At 37.0% G+C, this 16,519-nt stretch overlaps 3 protein-coding genes across 3 annotated transcripts; 2 read left to right on the top strand and 1 right to left on the bottom strand.

Moving 5' to 3' along the window:
- Positions 1-364: 364 nt before the first annotated feature.
- Creld (Cysteine rich with EGF like domains) lies at positions 365-2,040 on the bottom strand. Its single transcript, XM_076380479.1, has 4 exons — positions 1,677-2,040; positions 933-1,590; positions 776-871; positions 365-700 (listed from the first exon to the last, which is right to left on the bottom strand). The coding sequence occupies exons 1-4, from the start codon at positions 1,839-1,841 to the stop codon at positions 480-482; spliced, it is 1,140 nt and encodes a 379-aa protein (XP_076236594.1). The 5' UTR covers positions 1,842-2,040; the 3' UTR covers positions 365-479.
- Positions 2,041-2,458: 418 nt separating this feature from the next.
- Alphacop (coatomer subunit alpha) lies at positions 2,459-6,830 on the top strand. Its single transcript, XM_076380480.1, has 5 exons — positions 2,459-2,670; positions 2,846-4,070; positions 4,147-5,094; positions 5,167-6,324; positions 6,402-6,830. The coding sequence occupies exons 1-5, from the start codon at positions 2,591-2,593 to the stop codon at positions 6,636-6,638; spliced, it is 3,648 nt and encodes a 1,215-aa protein (XP_076236595.1). The 5' UTR covers positions 2,459-2,590; the 3' UTR covers positions 6,639-6,830.
- A 1,097-nt stretch (positions 6,831-7,927) lies between these two features.
- Hcf (Host cell factor) lies at positions 7,928-14,562 on the top strand. Its single transcript, XM_076379826.1, has 7 exons — positions 7,928-8,409; positions 9,188-9,895; positions 9,966-10,111; positions 10,187-13,087; positions 13,164-13,391; positions 13,464-13,848; positions 13,924-14,562. The coding sequence occupies exons 1-7, from the start codon at positions 8,250-8,252 to the stop codon at positions 14,043-14,045; spliced, it is 4,650 nt and encodes a 1,549-aa protein (XP_076235941.1). The 5' UTR covers positions 7,928-8,249; the 3' UTR covers positions 14,046-14,562.
- The last annotated feature ends 1,957 nt before the right edge of the window (positions 14,563-16,519 follow it).

Below are 16,519 nucleotides of genomic sequence, written 5' to 3' on the forward strand. Positions count from 1 at the left end.
ATGGATATGGATATGTTTTTGAATATTACATGACCTATTTCAGTTAAGGTTCATACATATAACCAATACTAGATGTATTGCCTTACGAGAATGTTTTTGTCACTGTAGCCCTCTAGCGCAAGAATTAAGTATCAGCGAATTAAAGCAAGGTAGGAAATAATAGATGCATAAGGCATAAGACACAAGGCAAGTCCCACTATTGGATATCAGATAACATTACATTGACGGCAGTGACAAAAAGTGACAACTGTAATGAGTTGGTCAAAATCGTTGAAGTTGACTTTATATTTAAATACTATTAGAGTTTATTAAATTCAAGACATGTAAAGGAATGTTACGATAAATTCGGATTAAACAATTTTTAATGGTTCTTATTATTATATCTATTTTACGATTTTTAATAATTAATATGTTCTTATGTATTGCATTACATATTTTTATTGATAAAAATAATCACATCTATATTACTATTTAACTATTTATGTTGGGCTTAAGATATCTACATTTGCAGTTGTATCTTGAATATTACTATGAGCTATCATATATTCTGAAACTGATATGTAAATACCAACTAACAATCCAATTACACTTGCTATATAAATGTTCCTCTGGAAAATAATACATGTTGCCACACAGAGACCAAAATATGTAGCATATCGTGCAATATTTTCTTGTTGTTTGCGTCCAAGAAGATCAGAACCTATAACAACAGTTATATTATATCAAATTATATATTCTTAGAAAATTACAATCACATATTTACTGTGACACTTACTTATGCATAAATTGTCCTTTTTGTAATAATCTTCTGCACATTTCAAACACATATCTGGACCATCACCGGTACAACCTTTGCAAGCTTTATCACAACCTAAAATAGGATAATGAATTAGTTTTCAAGTTATTCCTCAAGTGTATTTCTCATAACTTACTTAAGCATGTATAGCCTCCTTCTTTATTAATGCAAAATTGATTTCCAGGACAATATTTATCACTTTTCATACATTCATCAATGTCAATACAACCTTGTTCTTCTAACATTTGCCATCCTTTTGTACATTTTTCACAACTTTTAGGTCCTGCTCCTTTACAAGCACCATCGCAAGCAATATGACACTGAGAACAAAGTAGCTTATTTTCATCTTTATAAGATTCATAAAATCCACTTGCACATTCCGAACAATTATCTCCTTCATAGCCTTTATCACAAACACATCCGCCACTTCCTTTCCTAGTGCCTGCTCCTTTACATTTTCCATTACTGTTACAGATTTTATCCGGGAAACCTGGGCATGGTAAGCAATGTGGACCAAAATGGTCTTTAGGACAACAACGTTCTGTTTGTTGAATACATATGTAATCATAAATATCTGGATGTGTTTGTTGATGATTAAACCACCAATCTTCTATTGTGTTTTCCAACTCTTCTGCTAAAGCATGACATTGGGTTTCACCACGCTCTACTTCTTTACACAAATGTTCTTGTATTTCTATTAATCTAGTTTCACTTTTTGAATATGAACCTAATTTATCTTCCTCCCATGCACTGTCACCACCATCAAATTTTTCACGACTTGTTCTTTCTATACCCTATGAAAAAAATTATGTATTAAAAAATAAACATGTTCGTAAGCAAATAAACTTTTATTTAACAATGTATACAATACTAATATTACCTTTTTAAAGCTATTTATTAAAACTTTACAAGCTGCACAAGGAGGAAATTTTTGTGCTTTGAGTTCTTCACTTGAAGGTGATTTGGTACAATTCACACAAATAAATGTATTGAGTAAAACAAACAAAATCAACAAATGAAAATGACTAACATTAGTCCTTCGCATTATGTATTTCACTCGAATATACCGGCCGCTGTTCACATCAGCATTCACTTAGAAAAAGCAATAAACTGTTTACTCTGCTCCAGAAATTAAAAAAATTAAAAATTCTACTAAATTATTTTATAACATCTTATAAAGTGTTGCAATTATATTAAATATTTAAATTATAAGGAAAATAAGTGAAGAAATACAAGATTTTAAAATCGGCAGTAGAAGACCAGACGACGGAACAAGTGTTCCATAAATGAGTATGCGCACACTTTACTAAAACAAAGTTAAACCAATCCAAAAGTAACACAATGGCATATAATGATTCTAAAAATTTTATCAAAATCTTTACTTTAAATGTAATTTTATCCTAATATAATTTTACTTTAAGTTTGTAATTATTCTTTGCACATTTTCTAAGATTATTATAACATTATGCTATTGTTGAAAATGTTGTCTAAAACCTGAAACTCTAAACTAATTAATTAATTCGAAAGATCAGACATATACTGGAAAAATAAATATATGACTACCCTAACTGTAATATAATAAAATGTACATTATAATCTTTAAATAAATACAGTGCAACGTTAAATTTCTTTTCGTAATAGTACTTACCAGTGCACGTGGACTGCACTATCTATCGAGCTTCTGTACTTCGTGGCAATAATAGTGACGTGTCTTCAGTCGTGTCAAATTTTCAAAGGTTAGAAGTGGGGAATGTTTCCTTAAACATACAATTTTATTTAACAATTAATAGAATCATGTTGACGAAATTAGAAACAAAATCTGCTCGTGTAAAAGGGTTATCTTTTCATCCAAAACGCCCCTGGGTTTTAGCGAGGTATTTACTGTACTATTATTCATTATTTTTTATATCCTATCGTTAAAATTTCGTAAGAATATGTAGCTTTATTTCATTAGCGAAGATGTATATAGTATATAATTTTTATATAGTATAGTATATAATTTTTTTTATTTGTATGAATTCTACAGTAGTTTTGATGTATTTGTTACAGTCTACATAATGGAGTTATACAATTATGGGACTATCGTATGTGTACTCTATTAGAGAAATTTGATGAACATGATGGACCTGTCCGTGGAATTTGTTTCCATAATCAACAACCACTGTTTGTATCTGGTGGTGATGACTATAAAATTAAAGTATGGAATTACAAGCAACGCAGATGCATTTTCACACTATTAGGTCATTTAGATTATATCAGAACAATTGTATTCCATCAAGAATATCCATGGATTCTAAGTGCATCAGATGACCAGACAATCCGTATTTGGAACTGGCAAAGTCGTACTTGCATTTGTGTCTTAACTGGACACAATCACTATGTAATGTGTGCACAGTTTCACCCAACTGAAGATATCATAGTATCAGCTTCTTTAGATCAAACTGTTAGAGTATGGGATATATCTGGCTTAAGAAAGAAAAATGTAGCTCCTGGTCCAGGAGGATTGGAAGATCATTTAAAAAATCCTGGAGCAACAGATTTATTTGGCCAAGCTGATGCTGTAGTAAAACATGTCCTTGAAGGACATGATAGAGGTGTCAATTGGGCATGCTTTCATCCCACATTACCTTTGATTGTTTCTGGAGCTGATGACCGCCAGATTAAAATGTGGAGAATGAATGATGCTAAAGCATGGGAGGTGGATACTTGTCGTGGACATTACAATAATGTTTCTTGTGTTCTATTCCACCCTAGACAAGATTTAATTCTTTCAAATTCAGAAGATAAAAGTATTCGTGTTTGGGACATGTCAAAACGTACCTGTTTGCATACATTTAGAAGAGAACATGAAAGATTTTGGGTTCTAGCAGCACATCCTACACTAAATCTCTTTGCTGCTGGACATGACTCTGGAATGATTATTTTCAAGCTTGAGAGAGAACGTCCAGCGTATGCCGTTTATGGAAATGTTCTTTATTATGTGAAAGAACGTTTCCTTAGAAAATTAGACTTTACTACTTCAAAAGATACATCTGTTATGCAAATTCGTGGAGGTGGAAAAACACCTCCTTACAGTATGTCATACAACCAAGCTGAAAATGCTGTTTTAATCTGCACAAGATCACCTAATAATATCGAAAACAGTACTTATGATCTTTATATGATACCGCGCGAAGGTGATTCAAACACTGAAGCTGATACAAAACGAGCTCCAGGTGTCACTGCCATTTGGGTAGCCAGAAATCGCTTTGCTGTGTTAGATAGATCTTATTCTGTATGTATTTTGAGAACTTCAGTTTCTTACATTGTGTAAAGATAATTATAAATCACATTGTAATTTTTTGTTGCAGTTAATCATCAAAAATTTGAAGAATGAAGTAACAAAAATGGTACAGACTCCAAATTGTGATGAAATATTTTATGCTGGGACAGGAATGCTTCTGCTACGCGATGCTGATCAAGTAACTCTCTTTGATATTCAACAGAAGAGAACATTGGCAGAGATAAAGATCTCTAAATGCAAATATGTCGTTTGGTCCAGCGACATGTCTCACGTTGCCTTGCTCGCAAAACATACTGTTAATATTTGCAATCGACGATTAGAATCTCTTTGCTTCGTACATGAAAATACTAGGGTAAAGTCGGGAGCTTGGGATGATTCTGGAGTATTTATTTATACTACAAGTAACCAGATTAAATATGCGATCAGCAACGGTGATCATGGTATCATTCGCACATTAGATTTGCCAATCTATGTAACCAGAGTCAAAGGCAATCAAGTATACTGCCTTGACAGAGAATGTAAACCAAGAATCCTACGAATAGACCCAACTGAATATAAATTCAAATTGGCTTTAATCAATAGAAAGTATGAAGAAGTTTTACACATGGTTCGCAATGCAAATCTTGTTGGTCAATCTATAATTGCATACCTGCAACAAAAAGGATATCCTGAAGTCGCTTTGCACTTTGTTAAAGATGAAAAAACTAGATTCGGTCTGGCTCTCGAATGTGGAAACATCGAAGTCGCTTTAGAAGCAGCGAGATCTCTTGATCAAAAATCATGTTGGGAAAGTTTGGCACAAGCAGCCTTACTGCAGGGTAACCATCAAGTTGTAGAGATGTGTTACCAAAGGACAAAGAATTTCGAAAAGTTATCGTTCTTGTATCTCATAACTGGTAACTTGGAAAAGTTACGTAAAATGATAAAAATCGCAGAAATCAGGAAAGACGTTTCGGGTCAGTATCAGGGTAGTCTGTTACTTGGAGATATTTATGAGCGCGCAAAAATTTTACGGGTATGTATCTCTACAATTTTTGGTACGTAATATTTCTTCTAAAGATATTTATTTTATCCTTTTGTATTACAGAACTCTGGCCAGGCGTCGTTAGCTTACGTAACAGAGAAAATTCACGGTATCTCCTCTTCAGAAGATGATGTCCAGTACAGTTCCATGAGCGAAGAACTTTCTGCCCTCGAAAAAGGAGCAGTATACCTCCGACCTCCAGTACCCATTCAGCAAGCCGAAAATAATTGGCCTTTATTAACAGTATCGAAAGGTTTCTTCGAGGGTGCTATGCTGTCACGCGAGAAGAGTCAAGTAGCTGCAGCTTTGGCTCCAGAAGAAGACAATACTGTTCCTGCAGAAGGATGGGGCAATGATGAAGAGTTAGGAATTGATGATGAAGAAGGTGGTGAAGCTGAGCCAGTTCCTGAAGGTGAGGAAAGTGCTGCTGGATGGGATGTTGAGGACGTGGATCTGCCGCCTGAGCTTGAAGCTGCGGCACCAGCAGTGGATCAAGGATACTACTCACCACCTACAAAGGGAGTACCACCAACGCAGTATTGGGTGAATAATTCTCAATTAGTCGTGGATCATATATTGGCTGGATCATTTGAAACTGCATTTAGATTATTAAATGATCAAGTTGGTGTCGTAGAATTTGCACCTTATCAGAATCTTTTTATGAATACTTTTGCTCGTGCGAAAACGGCATTTGATACCTTACCTAATATACCGTCATCGTATGCATTTCCTCAACGAAATTGGAAGGATACGAACCCAAAGAGTGGGTTACCTGCAGTTGGACTACATCTTACTGATTTAGTTCAAAGACTTCAAGTATGTTATCACTTGACGACTGGCGGAAAGTTCCCGGAAGCGATAGAAAAGTTCCAAGCAATTTTACTTAGTGTGCCACTAATTGTTGTTGATACAAGACAAGATATTGCGGAAGCAGAACAACTGATTCAAATTTGCAGAGAATATATTCTAGGATTGAAGATGGAAACAGAAAGAAAGAATTTGCCTAAAGCTACCCTGGCTGAACAGAAACGAATCTGTGAAATGGCTGCCTACTTCACACACTGCAGTTTGCAGCCTGTACATCAGATTCTCACTTTAAGGATAGCTGTAAATATGTTCTTCAAATTGAAAAACTATAAAACTGCTGCTTCATTTGCAAGAAGATTACTTGAATTAGGGCCTAAACCAGAATTAGCACAGCAAGTTAGGAAAATCTTACAAGTATGTATCTTTTTATGTGTCTAATTAATATATATAATTGTAAAACAGTATTATTTCATTTATTTTTCTCTCTTCAGGCATGTGATAAGAATCCTGTGGATGAGCATCAACTAGCATACAATGAGCATAATCCATTCTCATTGTGTGCAAGCACATTTGTTCCAATTTACAGAGGAAAACCAGAAGTTAAATGTCCATTATGTGGCGCAAGTTATTTGCCACAATTCAAAGAAACAGTGTGTAAAGTCTGTGAAGTTGCATTAATTGGTAAAGAATGTATTGGTTTAAGGATAAGTCCTATACAATTCCGATAATTATTTTCTAGTTTTTTACATGTATGTATCTAACACTAACAGTATCATGTTCACTTATAAATTGTATGCATTATAAAGCATTAGAATTTAATGCAGCCTTAATTTTATTATTTTTTACTTATGTAAAACAGAAAATATATCATTCCAAAAAGTATTGTAAATATCATGAAACATAAACATATTAATCCACGATGTGAAAATGTATTTCTTCAGTAATATCCCATGAAAAAAATATTTTCGTCATCATTATCATTATTTCTTTATATTTAAATAATACAAAGCGTATTTTAACAATATATTGACAGAATACAATAATCTTTACAAAAGATTAAGCACAAGAACATAACTGAATTTTATATAAATGCCTCTGGTTTGTACGATTTATGTTTTGCCTATTCAATAAATGTTATTCTGATGTGTTTTTGCAGTATTCTTTTCTTTTATATTATAATAAACTCATGTTGACATTAATATAATATTTTTGAACACAAGTGACACTCTCTCATATCGTAATCAATTCGATTATCGATAAAGTTATCTAAATAAGTCAATTTATGCATTGAATATACAGTCATTAGATACGTATCATACAGTGTTACAGTTTCAACAAGATCTTACGATCGTATTTAGGGCGTTCCAAAAGCAACAGATGAAAATGAACCGCAGAAGAAGGCGCATCATCGAACGAAATTCCTAAAAATCCCCAGACGAACATAAGTTGGTAACATATGCGGTTGTTACCGACGCAAGTTGTGTGCAATGGTGGACGAAGATTGCGGAGGCCGCTTGTGCGTGCCGTCAAACTACTGATTGCAATAGTTTTTTTCGGCAAGTACTACAAACCTCTTACTGTATGCTCGTCACATTTCATCGACCCATCTATACGTTACAATTCATGTAATTCGTACAGTGGTTATCAGTGCATAGTGAAATCTTTTATCGCGCCGTTTTTCGTCCGTTTGACGGGAGTTTCAAAAGGGACGTAAAACTCAGCTCGTCCCGAAAACGGCCGCGGCTACTCTGAAAAGATCAACCCCGAGTGAAATATACCATCACGACCGTTATTTGATTGCAACGATGATTGTGCAACGTGAAAAATATATACACAGCCGGGCCATTGGTGATCGCTGAGCGGGCACACTAGAAGACGTGAGACCAGTGCCGTAAACATCGTGAACGTAAATATACGGTGTGCGTCTCTGTGTATACGTGTTGCGTTACAGACGTCTTCTGTATCGCATAGAATTCCCAAAATTCGAAACTCCGATCGGAAATAATTCATTCGATCTCAAATTCGCGCCTACGATCCATTAAGATCGCCGCGAACGGACGGTCCGCGAAATACGACGGGTAAAGGGAGGTTAGAATCGAAACGTACGATATCGACGGTGCTGAGAACATCGAGAGTAGTAAGTTTTCGTCGAGTGTGCGAACTTTCGAATTCGTTCGAGTCGGACTGGAAAAATTGAATCGTGATTATCGAGGGGACGCAAGTTCGAAGATAAGGAAGGACGCACTATCTTCGAAACCATCGGGCGTCCCACTGCTCTAGGGGTAACTCGGTGGTGCATAGTCGCGCGGTATGAAAAAATGATGTGATCGACGGTCATCATGGCGGCACCCATGCTAAAGTGGAAGCGGATCACAAATCCGACCGGGCCCCAGCCTAGACCCAGGCATGGGCACAGGGCAGTTGCCATTAAAGACCTTATGGTCGTTTTCGGCGGTGGAAACGAGGGCATTGTCGACGAGCTTCATGTCTATAACACTGGTAAGTTGCATCGCTGCTGTGCGTCTTTGGTGCGCGCCGTTCTTGATGATTCCCGCGATCCAAGATGGCGGCATACGTTGACAAGACGGTCACCGGCCGGATCGCCGTGGAAACTCGAATTTTGTTCGTGTCAGATGCCCTGTCACGATAGATTTCCTCTAGATCGGATATACCCCTGTCGGGCATGCCTTTTTAAGTCTCATTTATGGAGTATCGTGATAGTTTCATTGGTAGAATTGGCGCGGTCTGTCATTTTTCATGTTTATACGCGCGGGAGCGGCCATTGCTGTCCTATACGCCCCACCACCGACATGCAACGCGCCGCGTTTCCCGTCATTCCACGTTCACGCTTCACCTTTCCTTCTCTTTTTTCCTTCCGTTCCTATTTCTCCTCCCACTCTTTCGTTCTACGTTTATACATCCCTTTCGTATCATATATGCGCACGACTCTCTCTCTCTTTCGTTACGTTGTTCCAGTTACGCGCGTGCGTATCGTACCCGCGCATTTTGCGTTCAACTTTGAAATGTTTTCTTGAATGATACTACTCTATGTATGTAAGAATTATTCTATGGATATAATAAGTAGAATTATGTGTATTAATGAAGTTAATATTAGTAGTAGACTGAGATTACTATAAATGTAATTAATATAAGTAAATACGATTTTGCTTGAAATTATAAAACTTTGTATTTTTTGTACCTAGTAATGTTAAGAAATGTTTTTATTTAGAATAAAGTATTTTATCACATTTTCATGGGAAATAAATATCTTTTACAGCAACTAATCAATGGTTTGTGCCCTCAACAAAAGGTGACATCCCACCTGGCTGTGCAGCGTATGGATTTGTTGTAGATGGCACCCGTATTTTGGTTTTTGGTGGTATGGTAGAGTATGGAAAGTACTCCAATGAACTCTATGAACTACAAGCTAGCAGATGGGAGTGGAAAAGATTGAAACCAAAGCCTCCAAAGCATGATCCACCGCCATGTCCAAGATTGGGACACAGTTTTACTCTTATTGGTAACAGGGTCTTCCTTTTTGGAGGTCTAGCTAATGACAGTGATGATCCTAAAAACAATATCCCGAGATATTTGAACGATCTGTACACTCTTGAATTACTCCCAAATGGAGCAACAGCTTGGGATGTGCCACAAACACATGGGCATGCCCCACCCCCCAGGGAGTCCCATACTGGAGTGGCTTATACTGATCGCAATACAGGGAAATCCTGTTTGGTGATTTACGGCGGAATGAGCGGCTGCCGGTTGGGTGATTTATGGTTTCTCGATGTTGATTCGATGACTTGGAACAAACCTGTGGTCCATGGACCTACTCCATTACCACGTTCCTTACACACTGCCACATTAATTGGTCATCGGATGTATGTTTTCGGAGGATGGGTACCGCTTGTTGTTGATGATGTTAAAGTTGCAACACATGAGAAAGAATGGAAATGCACAAGTACATTGGCCTGTTTAAATTTAGGTAAGTTAATATTGTATAAATGAGTACAAAATACTTCTTATTGTCTAATATAAAATAAATATTGTTTTAGAAACATTAACGTGGGAGCAGTTACAAGTTGATTCCTTAGAAGAGAATGTTCCTCGTGCCCGTGCTGGTCACTGTGCAGTTGGAGTGCATAGTAGACTTTACGTATGGTCTGGACGAGACGGATATCGCAAAGCTTGGAACAATCAGGTTAGGGTTAGTCCTTCAATTAGTTCATTGGAGAATGGTTTTACCTGTTACACAGTATGTTCTTTTGATTCATAGGTCTGTTGCAAAGATTTATGGTACCTAGAAGTCAGTAAACCACCTGCACCATCCAGAGTGCAATTAGTCAGAGCTTCCACGCAGACATTGGAAGTTAGTTGGACAGCCACACCATCTGCACAGTACTACATTCTACAAATTCAGAAATACGACATGCCTCCAGCAACAACAGGCACGTTTCCTACCGTCAGCACACAAACTAGTACTGCACCTACTACAACACCAGCAGTGGTCACGCCTGCTACTGTTCCTGTTACATCTCCGCCCATCACTACTGTTGCTGCTCTTCCATCAACTCCAACTTCTGCGAGACCATCCTTAGCACAGACTCCAGTACGAATACAATCAACTGTACAAAGTCCAGTTCAGAAACCAGTAGCATCACAAGCCGCAACAAAACCGTCGAGTCCAATGACTCCAAGAGTCGCTGGAAACCTCATCAGAATTCGTTCTCCTGTAGTCACTACAGCACCTACAACTACTGCTGAACCAGCTCCAGCCCCTAATACAACAGTAGCAGGCCAGACACCAGCTGCTATGTCAGGAATTGCTGCTCTAGCAGCAGCAGCTGCAGTCACTCCAAAAATAAGCATGAATAACGTGCCGATTCTTCCCCAAGCGACGACTAATACTATTAGGATGAAGAATGTTCAACCAGGTCAACAAATACGTTTCGCTGCACCTGGAGCAACGGTACTGAGAACTGCTTCTCCGCAGCAGAGCAAACAAATTATTCTACAAAAACCGGGACAAAATATCTCTGGTCAGCCTCAAATTGTACATCTTCTGAAAACTGGACAAGGTATGGTAGCAACTGTGCCTAAAGTTAGTCTCATTCCTGGTAAGGCTGTACAAGCAACAGGTGCGAAACCTCTTAATCAAGGACCAACGATATTAAGATTGGTAAATCCTAACACTGTAGCAGGATCTAAGATTCTCACGACCATGAAAACCTCTAATATCGTGGCGATGAGTAAAGGGCAGAACATCAGTGGCAAACAAACGATAATGATTACGAAACCAGGGGGCAATGGTGGACTGGTTGGTCGAAATCAAATAATCGTGGTTACAACAGGATCAGGTTTGCGAGCTGTGCAAGCTGTTACTACCTCTCAGGCTGGTAGCGGGCAAACGGGTAATATCACTACTCCCGTCAATGTCTTACCCTTATCAGCATCTAATCACGTAACTAATCAGCAAGGAGTAAAGATGATTGTTGTTTCATCTGGAGCAATGGGAGGTGGGACTGCAGGAAAGCCTATCACTATCACAGTGCCAGGTCAAGGTGGCGTACCAAAGACCGTGACTATCGCTACTAAAGGAAATCCACAAGCCATCTTTAACGCTGGAAAGAGCCAAATTGTTACTATGCCACAGATACAGAAAACCCCAGAGGCTGTCACAGTGTCTGGTAAGCCTGTGACGTTGCAAATGCCCGGAGGAGCGAAGACAGTTACTCTTATGCCTACGAGTAGTTCAATAGTAACTACCTCAAGTGCATCAGATGCCATGGACACGGGGAAGCTGTTATTCCTTCCATCACAAAAGCAGCCATCGGCTTCGTTAGCTTCTACGTCTGATGGACCTGCTACTACCGATGCAGCGTTGGCTGCATTAGCTGCAGAAGCAGGTTTAATAGACCCAGTTCAAGAACCTTCCGGTGGCTTATCTTTCATGGTAGCAACTGATGACGGTGGAGCAGGAGATAACAAAGTGGAAGATAGTTGTAATGGGAATGAAGCTACCACAGCTGCTGCTTTGGTTTCTCAAATGGGGGCAGGGGAACCTATGCAAGTTGATGGAGATGGTAATTTCGTGATTCCTCAAGTCGATGGTCCAGCGGATATTCTTTTATCTGAAGACGAAGAGAACGATAAGATCGATTTAGATGAGGACCCTACACCAGAAAATCAAGAAGAGTCGTCAGTTGTTGATTCTGCAGAAATGGAGCAAGATATTGGTGCTGCAAGTACGGATGATGTTCATATAGAAGAGTCTGCTGTTAAAGATACAGAAGATTCTGAAGATCCAGCAGCGGAGCTTCCTGTTTCGACGAGTACCGCAGAAGAACTTCCAGTAGAGCCAGAACCTTCCGTTGATGATCAGCCAGATGAAAGTGAGGTACCTATGGAAGCTACTAACGAACCTGAGCCAGCCAGCGAGAATGACATGCAGATTGTTAGTAATCCATCATCAGAAGAAACGCAACTTAAGCCTGAAAGTGTTGCTTTGCAGGAACCAACAGAGGCTCCATCGGAAGAAGCATCTATGCCAGATGCTATGGAGGAGCCGTTAGAAAATGATGAAAGCGAACAAATTGAAAATAATGATATGAAAGATGTGTCTATGGACACATATACTTCTGATCATGAAAAGTCACCAGCTCCTGAACATATGTCACCTGAAGATAGTATATCACAACTTTCCCAAGAGGATAGTCAAGATGCTCAAAAAAAAGATGATGCTGTGGAACCGACAATGGATCTTCCTGAGGAAAATTCGTCAATGGAGAAGTTGGAAGACACTGACGAGCCAATGGTTACAGATTCTTCTTTAACTCCTGCAGATGTAAATATGCCAATAACAACTCCCATTATAACTCCAGAGATGCAATTAAAATTGGAGCAGCCTCATGAGCCAATGGAACAAGATAAAGTTCCTGAACCACCAACATCGACTATGAATGGCGTTGCACCTCCTGAAAAGGAAATGGATATTCAAAAACCGATGACTCCAATCAAAATGGAAATAAAAGAAGATATTAGTAAAAAAGAAAGTTTGAAACAAGAGAAAATGAACGATAATAGATCAGAAAGCGGAGATGATTCTACAGCGTTGACTACGTTAGCAACAGCTGCTTTAGGTTCAGCAGAACAGCCAATAAAAATAAAAACTGAACAGGTAATATTATATATTTTTCTACTATAATTGCTATTTACGTATTTTTTATAACGAGCATCTGTAATATTTTTTTTAGAGCGAAGAAGAAAAGAAAGAAGCGGAGTGGTACGATGTGGGAGTGATTAAAGCTACGAGTTTTACTGTACAACATTATTATTTACCTGGTGACGAGCCCTTAGACATCATGCAACCTTTAACTATGGATGTTTTTAAAGGAAGAACCAAGGTTGCCTTAGAACCTGGAACTGCTTACAAGTTTAGAGTTGCTGCTGTGAATAGTTGTGGACGAAGTGCTTGGAGCGAGGTAAATAAAATGCAAACTATGCATATTATAAAAATAATGATATTAAGTTAATGTACCTTTTCTCATTCCAAGGTATCTGCATTCAAAACGTGTCTTCCGGGATACCCTGGAGCACCTAGCGCCATAAAAATCTCCAAATCTGCAGAAGGTGCTCAAATTTCATGGGAACCACCATCGAGCAACGTTGGACCCATTCTGGAATATTCCGTCTATTTAGCAGTGCGGAGTGCTAGTACTGCATTGAATAATGACGGAGAACCAAGGACAATTTTGTCAACTCCAAATCAGTTAGCCTTTATTAGAGTCTATTGCGGTTCGAATAATTCCTGTTCGGTGACTAATAGTTCTCTTAGTGCCGCTCACGTCGATACTACTACAAAACCGGCCATAATATTTAGAATAGCTGCAAGGAACGACAAAGGATATGGACCAGCAACTCAAGTCAGGTGGTTACAAGGTTAGTGTACGCTCTTATTTCTGATAAAAGGATGTATATTAAAGCAGAAGTAACCAAATAACATTTTGCCAGCAGATCCGACCACAGCTGTCAAGAGTAATCCTCAGGTGAAGAGACCTGGTTCAGACATACGCTCACAGGCAAGCTCCCCACAGAAAAAGGTGAAACCAGAAACAGCAAGTGATAATTTCTCGTGAGCCTGTTTTCCCTTGGCCTCTTACAGCCCAAATGTCCGAACAGCGCTACTCATTATTTAATTTCCGCTGGTACACACGCCTAACAACGATAATGAAACAGTGTATTGTTCGAGTAAGCGACGTGATAATGCGAGTATAAATGAAAGAAGTGAATGCACGATACAGAGCGATGGAAGAAGTGTCCATAGCTAGATTGAGGTATAAACATAAGGGTTAAAAAGTATTTTAAGTGTTCTATACGAATACAAGGTCTTTCTGTACCGCGTTTTCTGACTCACCGTTATTCTCCTATTCCTTCGCATATGCGCGACATCTTTCTGTAAAGATAAACACGAGTACTGTTAATAAATGGTAAGGTGGTTATTTTGAAGTTAAACAAATTTTTTCATGTTTATAGTGTTTTCTGTGAATGTGGTAACATATCGGCAATGGCTACACTTGCATCATTTGTCATAACAAATAGTTTCGTTTAAATATTGACCACCTTCGTTTTTACTTTCTAATAAACGAGTTTATCTCAAAAGTTAGAACACACTACGGTGAAAATCACTTTTTATTTGATTTCCAATTTTAAATTATTCGTAATTTGAAGTTTGTATCATTATTGAAACATACATACATATAAATTTTTTAATGTACATTAAAAATTCTGGAAGCTTACTTTTTACATTCATATTGATTCTTGTATATATTGTGACCAAAAAACATCTCACAGTTTGTTCTAAAATTTTTGATGCGATGCAAGTGTATGGGACAAAAGGTTTCGATTATACCATTCTGTATAGAACATCGGTGCTACACTTTACTCTGACTACTTTTGTTACTGCCAATTGCAAAGAAAACATGGAATCAATGAGAGAAAGGAGCACGCAGTGTAAAACTCTTTTAAACAGATGCGACACAAATTTATCTTTGCAGTTCTGTTATTTTTAGTAATGATGCAGAGATATTTTGTAAAAAACAAACTATAAGTTTGTAGAATTGCACATACTGTCCATGAGAATTATAATTTGATTTGAGAGGTGTGAATTCTAGAAGATAATGATATTTCAAAGAAAGTTAAGAATATTTTTAGATGGCAACGAAATAATTATTTGAATAGTATATCATTATAATATATTATGTCTAATATAAAAGTTTAACATTTTAAGATGCTAAGTCAGATAATTAGCATAGAGAAGAAGGAATTTATATAAAAAGAATGAAACAAACAGTCATGCATTAATGCATTAAGGAAATACGCATCTTTAGTTGTTTTCAGCATAATATGTATTTTAATTAAAGTATATAGGAAGCTTGTTTTAAAAAGCCGAGATTGGGAAAACCAATAAGTTACAGAAATTATGAATACAATTCATCTCGGTGGCTTGGGGCTATGTTAAAACTGCAATAATTTAAGCGCACATTTTACTTTTAGATAATCAATACACACATTTTGTTATTTGCTTGTAGTTTAAGCATTAACACAGCGTTTTGAACGCTCAATATGTTACGCTGAAATTTACATTAACAGTACCATATGAACTGGAATATTAGAAGTGTGTTAAGAGTTGAAACTATCCTGAGAACTAATAACTTTACGTTAATTTAGTGTACGATCTCAATTATAATTTCATTTGTAACTCCAAAATATACTTAATACGTAATATTAATAAGAGACTAATATATTTTAAAAAATACTAAATATATTATTTTAACGATGTAATTAAAAAACTGACATGACTTGATATTAAGAATGTTTGTACAACTAATTGATAAAAAGTTATTAGTTCCTTCACTTTGTTTTGTAAATTCTGTTGACAGGAAATGACACTAAACCATATTGGAATAATAGTTGATAACTGTCCAAGGCATTGTGCAGACAGAAATATTTTTAAATGTACGTGTATGTGATACAAAACTTCGTTCTTTGTAAAGTAATTCATACTGCATTTATACTTTCCATGCAATATCCAAATATACTGAAAAGAATTATGAATAAATATAGAGAAACATCTTATATGAAATACTCGTTATTTCATTATAGTAACATTTATAATAAAAACGTGTACTTACGCTGTAGATACTGTGCATTATCAAAACTGTAACTATACTAAAATTACTAAAACATGCGAAATGCATTTTAATATTCTAATGAGAGTGTCATAATCTGTCTCGTATATATCTGAAATTTATTAGAAGATTAATCGCTCCAGGTACTTTGGTATGAATAAAACTAACTTTTTCTCAATACTTTTATGTATTTTCAGATTTTTATTAATTTTAGTATAGGAAGTTTGAGTTCTTTATTCATTATCGATTGATTCAAGCAAGATTTAAAAGAGTACTATACGTACAATATTATGATATTGACTAGAAAGTATTCTTAGAGCAATGTAAAAAGTATATGATACAAATGTGTAAATTTTCACTTCTCTGCACTCTTCAATCTACGTTTCCCGTGTTGCCTCTCTGTTGATCGATATCTCTTGGCA

This window comes from Calliopsis andreniformis, chromosome 6 (genome assembly GCF_051401765.1).
Source record: "Calliopsis andreniformis isolate RMS-2024a chromosome 6, iyCalAndr_principal, whole genome shotgun sequence".
Taxonomy (NCBI): Eukaryota; Metazoa; Arthropoda; class Insecta; order Hymenoptera; family Andrenidae; genus Calliopsis; species Calliopsis andreniformis.

Excerpts from the sequence above, each read along its gene's own strand:
- Alphacop (XM_076380480.1), top strand. The coding sequence starts at position 2,591 with ATGTTGACGAAATTAGAAACAAAATCTGCTCGTGTAAAAGGGTTATCT. Across the intron at positions 2,671-2,845 it reads CGCCCCTGGGTTTTAGCGAG|TCTACATAATGGAGTTATAC; the intron begins GTATTTACTGTA and ends TATTTGTTACAG. Across the intron at positions 4,071-4,146 it reads TGTTAGATAGATCTTATTCT|TTAATCATCAAAAATTTGAA; the intron begins GTATGTATTTTG and ends TTTTTGTTGCAG.
- Creld (XM_076380479.1), bottom strand. The coding sequence starts at position 1,841 with ATGCGAAGGACTAATGTTAGTCATTTTCATTTGTTGATTTTGTTTGTT. Across the intron at positions 1,591-1,676 it reads TAATAAATAGCTTTAAAAAG|GGTATAGAAAGAACAAGTCG; the intron begins GTAATATTAGTA and ends TTTTTTTCATAG. Across the intron at positions 701-775 it reads AAAGGACAATTTATGCATAA|GTTCTGATCTTCTTGGACGC; the intron begins GTAAGTGTCACA and ends CTGTTGTTATAG.
- Hcf (XM_076379826.1), top strand. The coding sequence starts at position 8,250 with ATGGCGGCACCCATGCTAAAGTGGAAGCGGATCACAAATCCGACCGGG. Across the intron at positions 9,896-9,965 it reads ATTGGCCTGTTTAAATTTAG|AAACATTAACGTGGGAGCAG; the intron begins GTAAGTTAATAT and ends ATATTGTTTTAG. Across the intron at positions 10,112-10,186 it reads GCAAAGCTTGGAACAATCAG|GTCTGTTGCAAAGATTTATG; the intron begins GTTAGGGTTAGT and ends TTTGATTCATAG.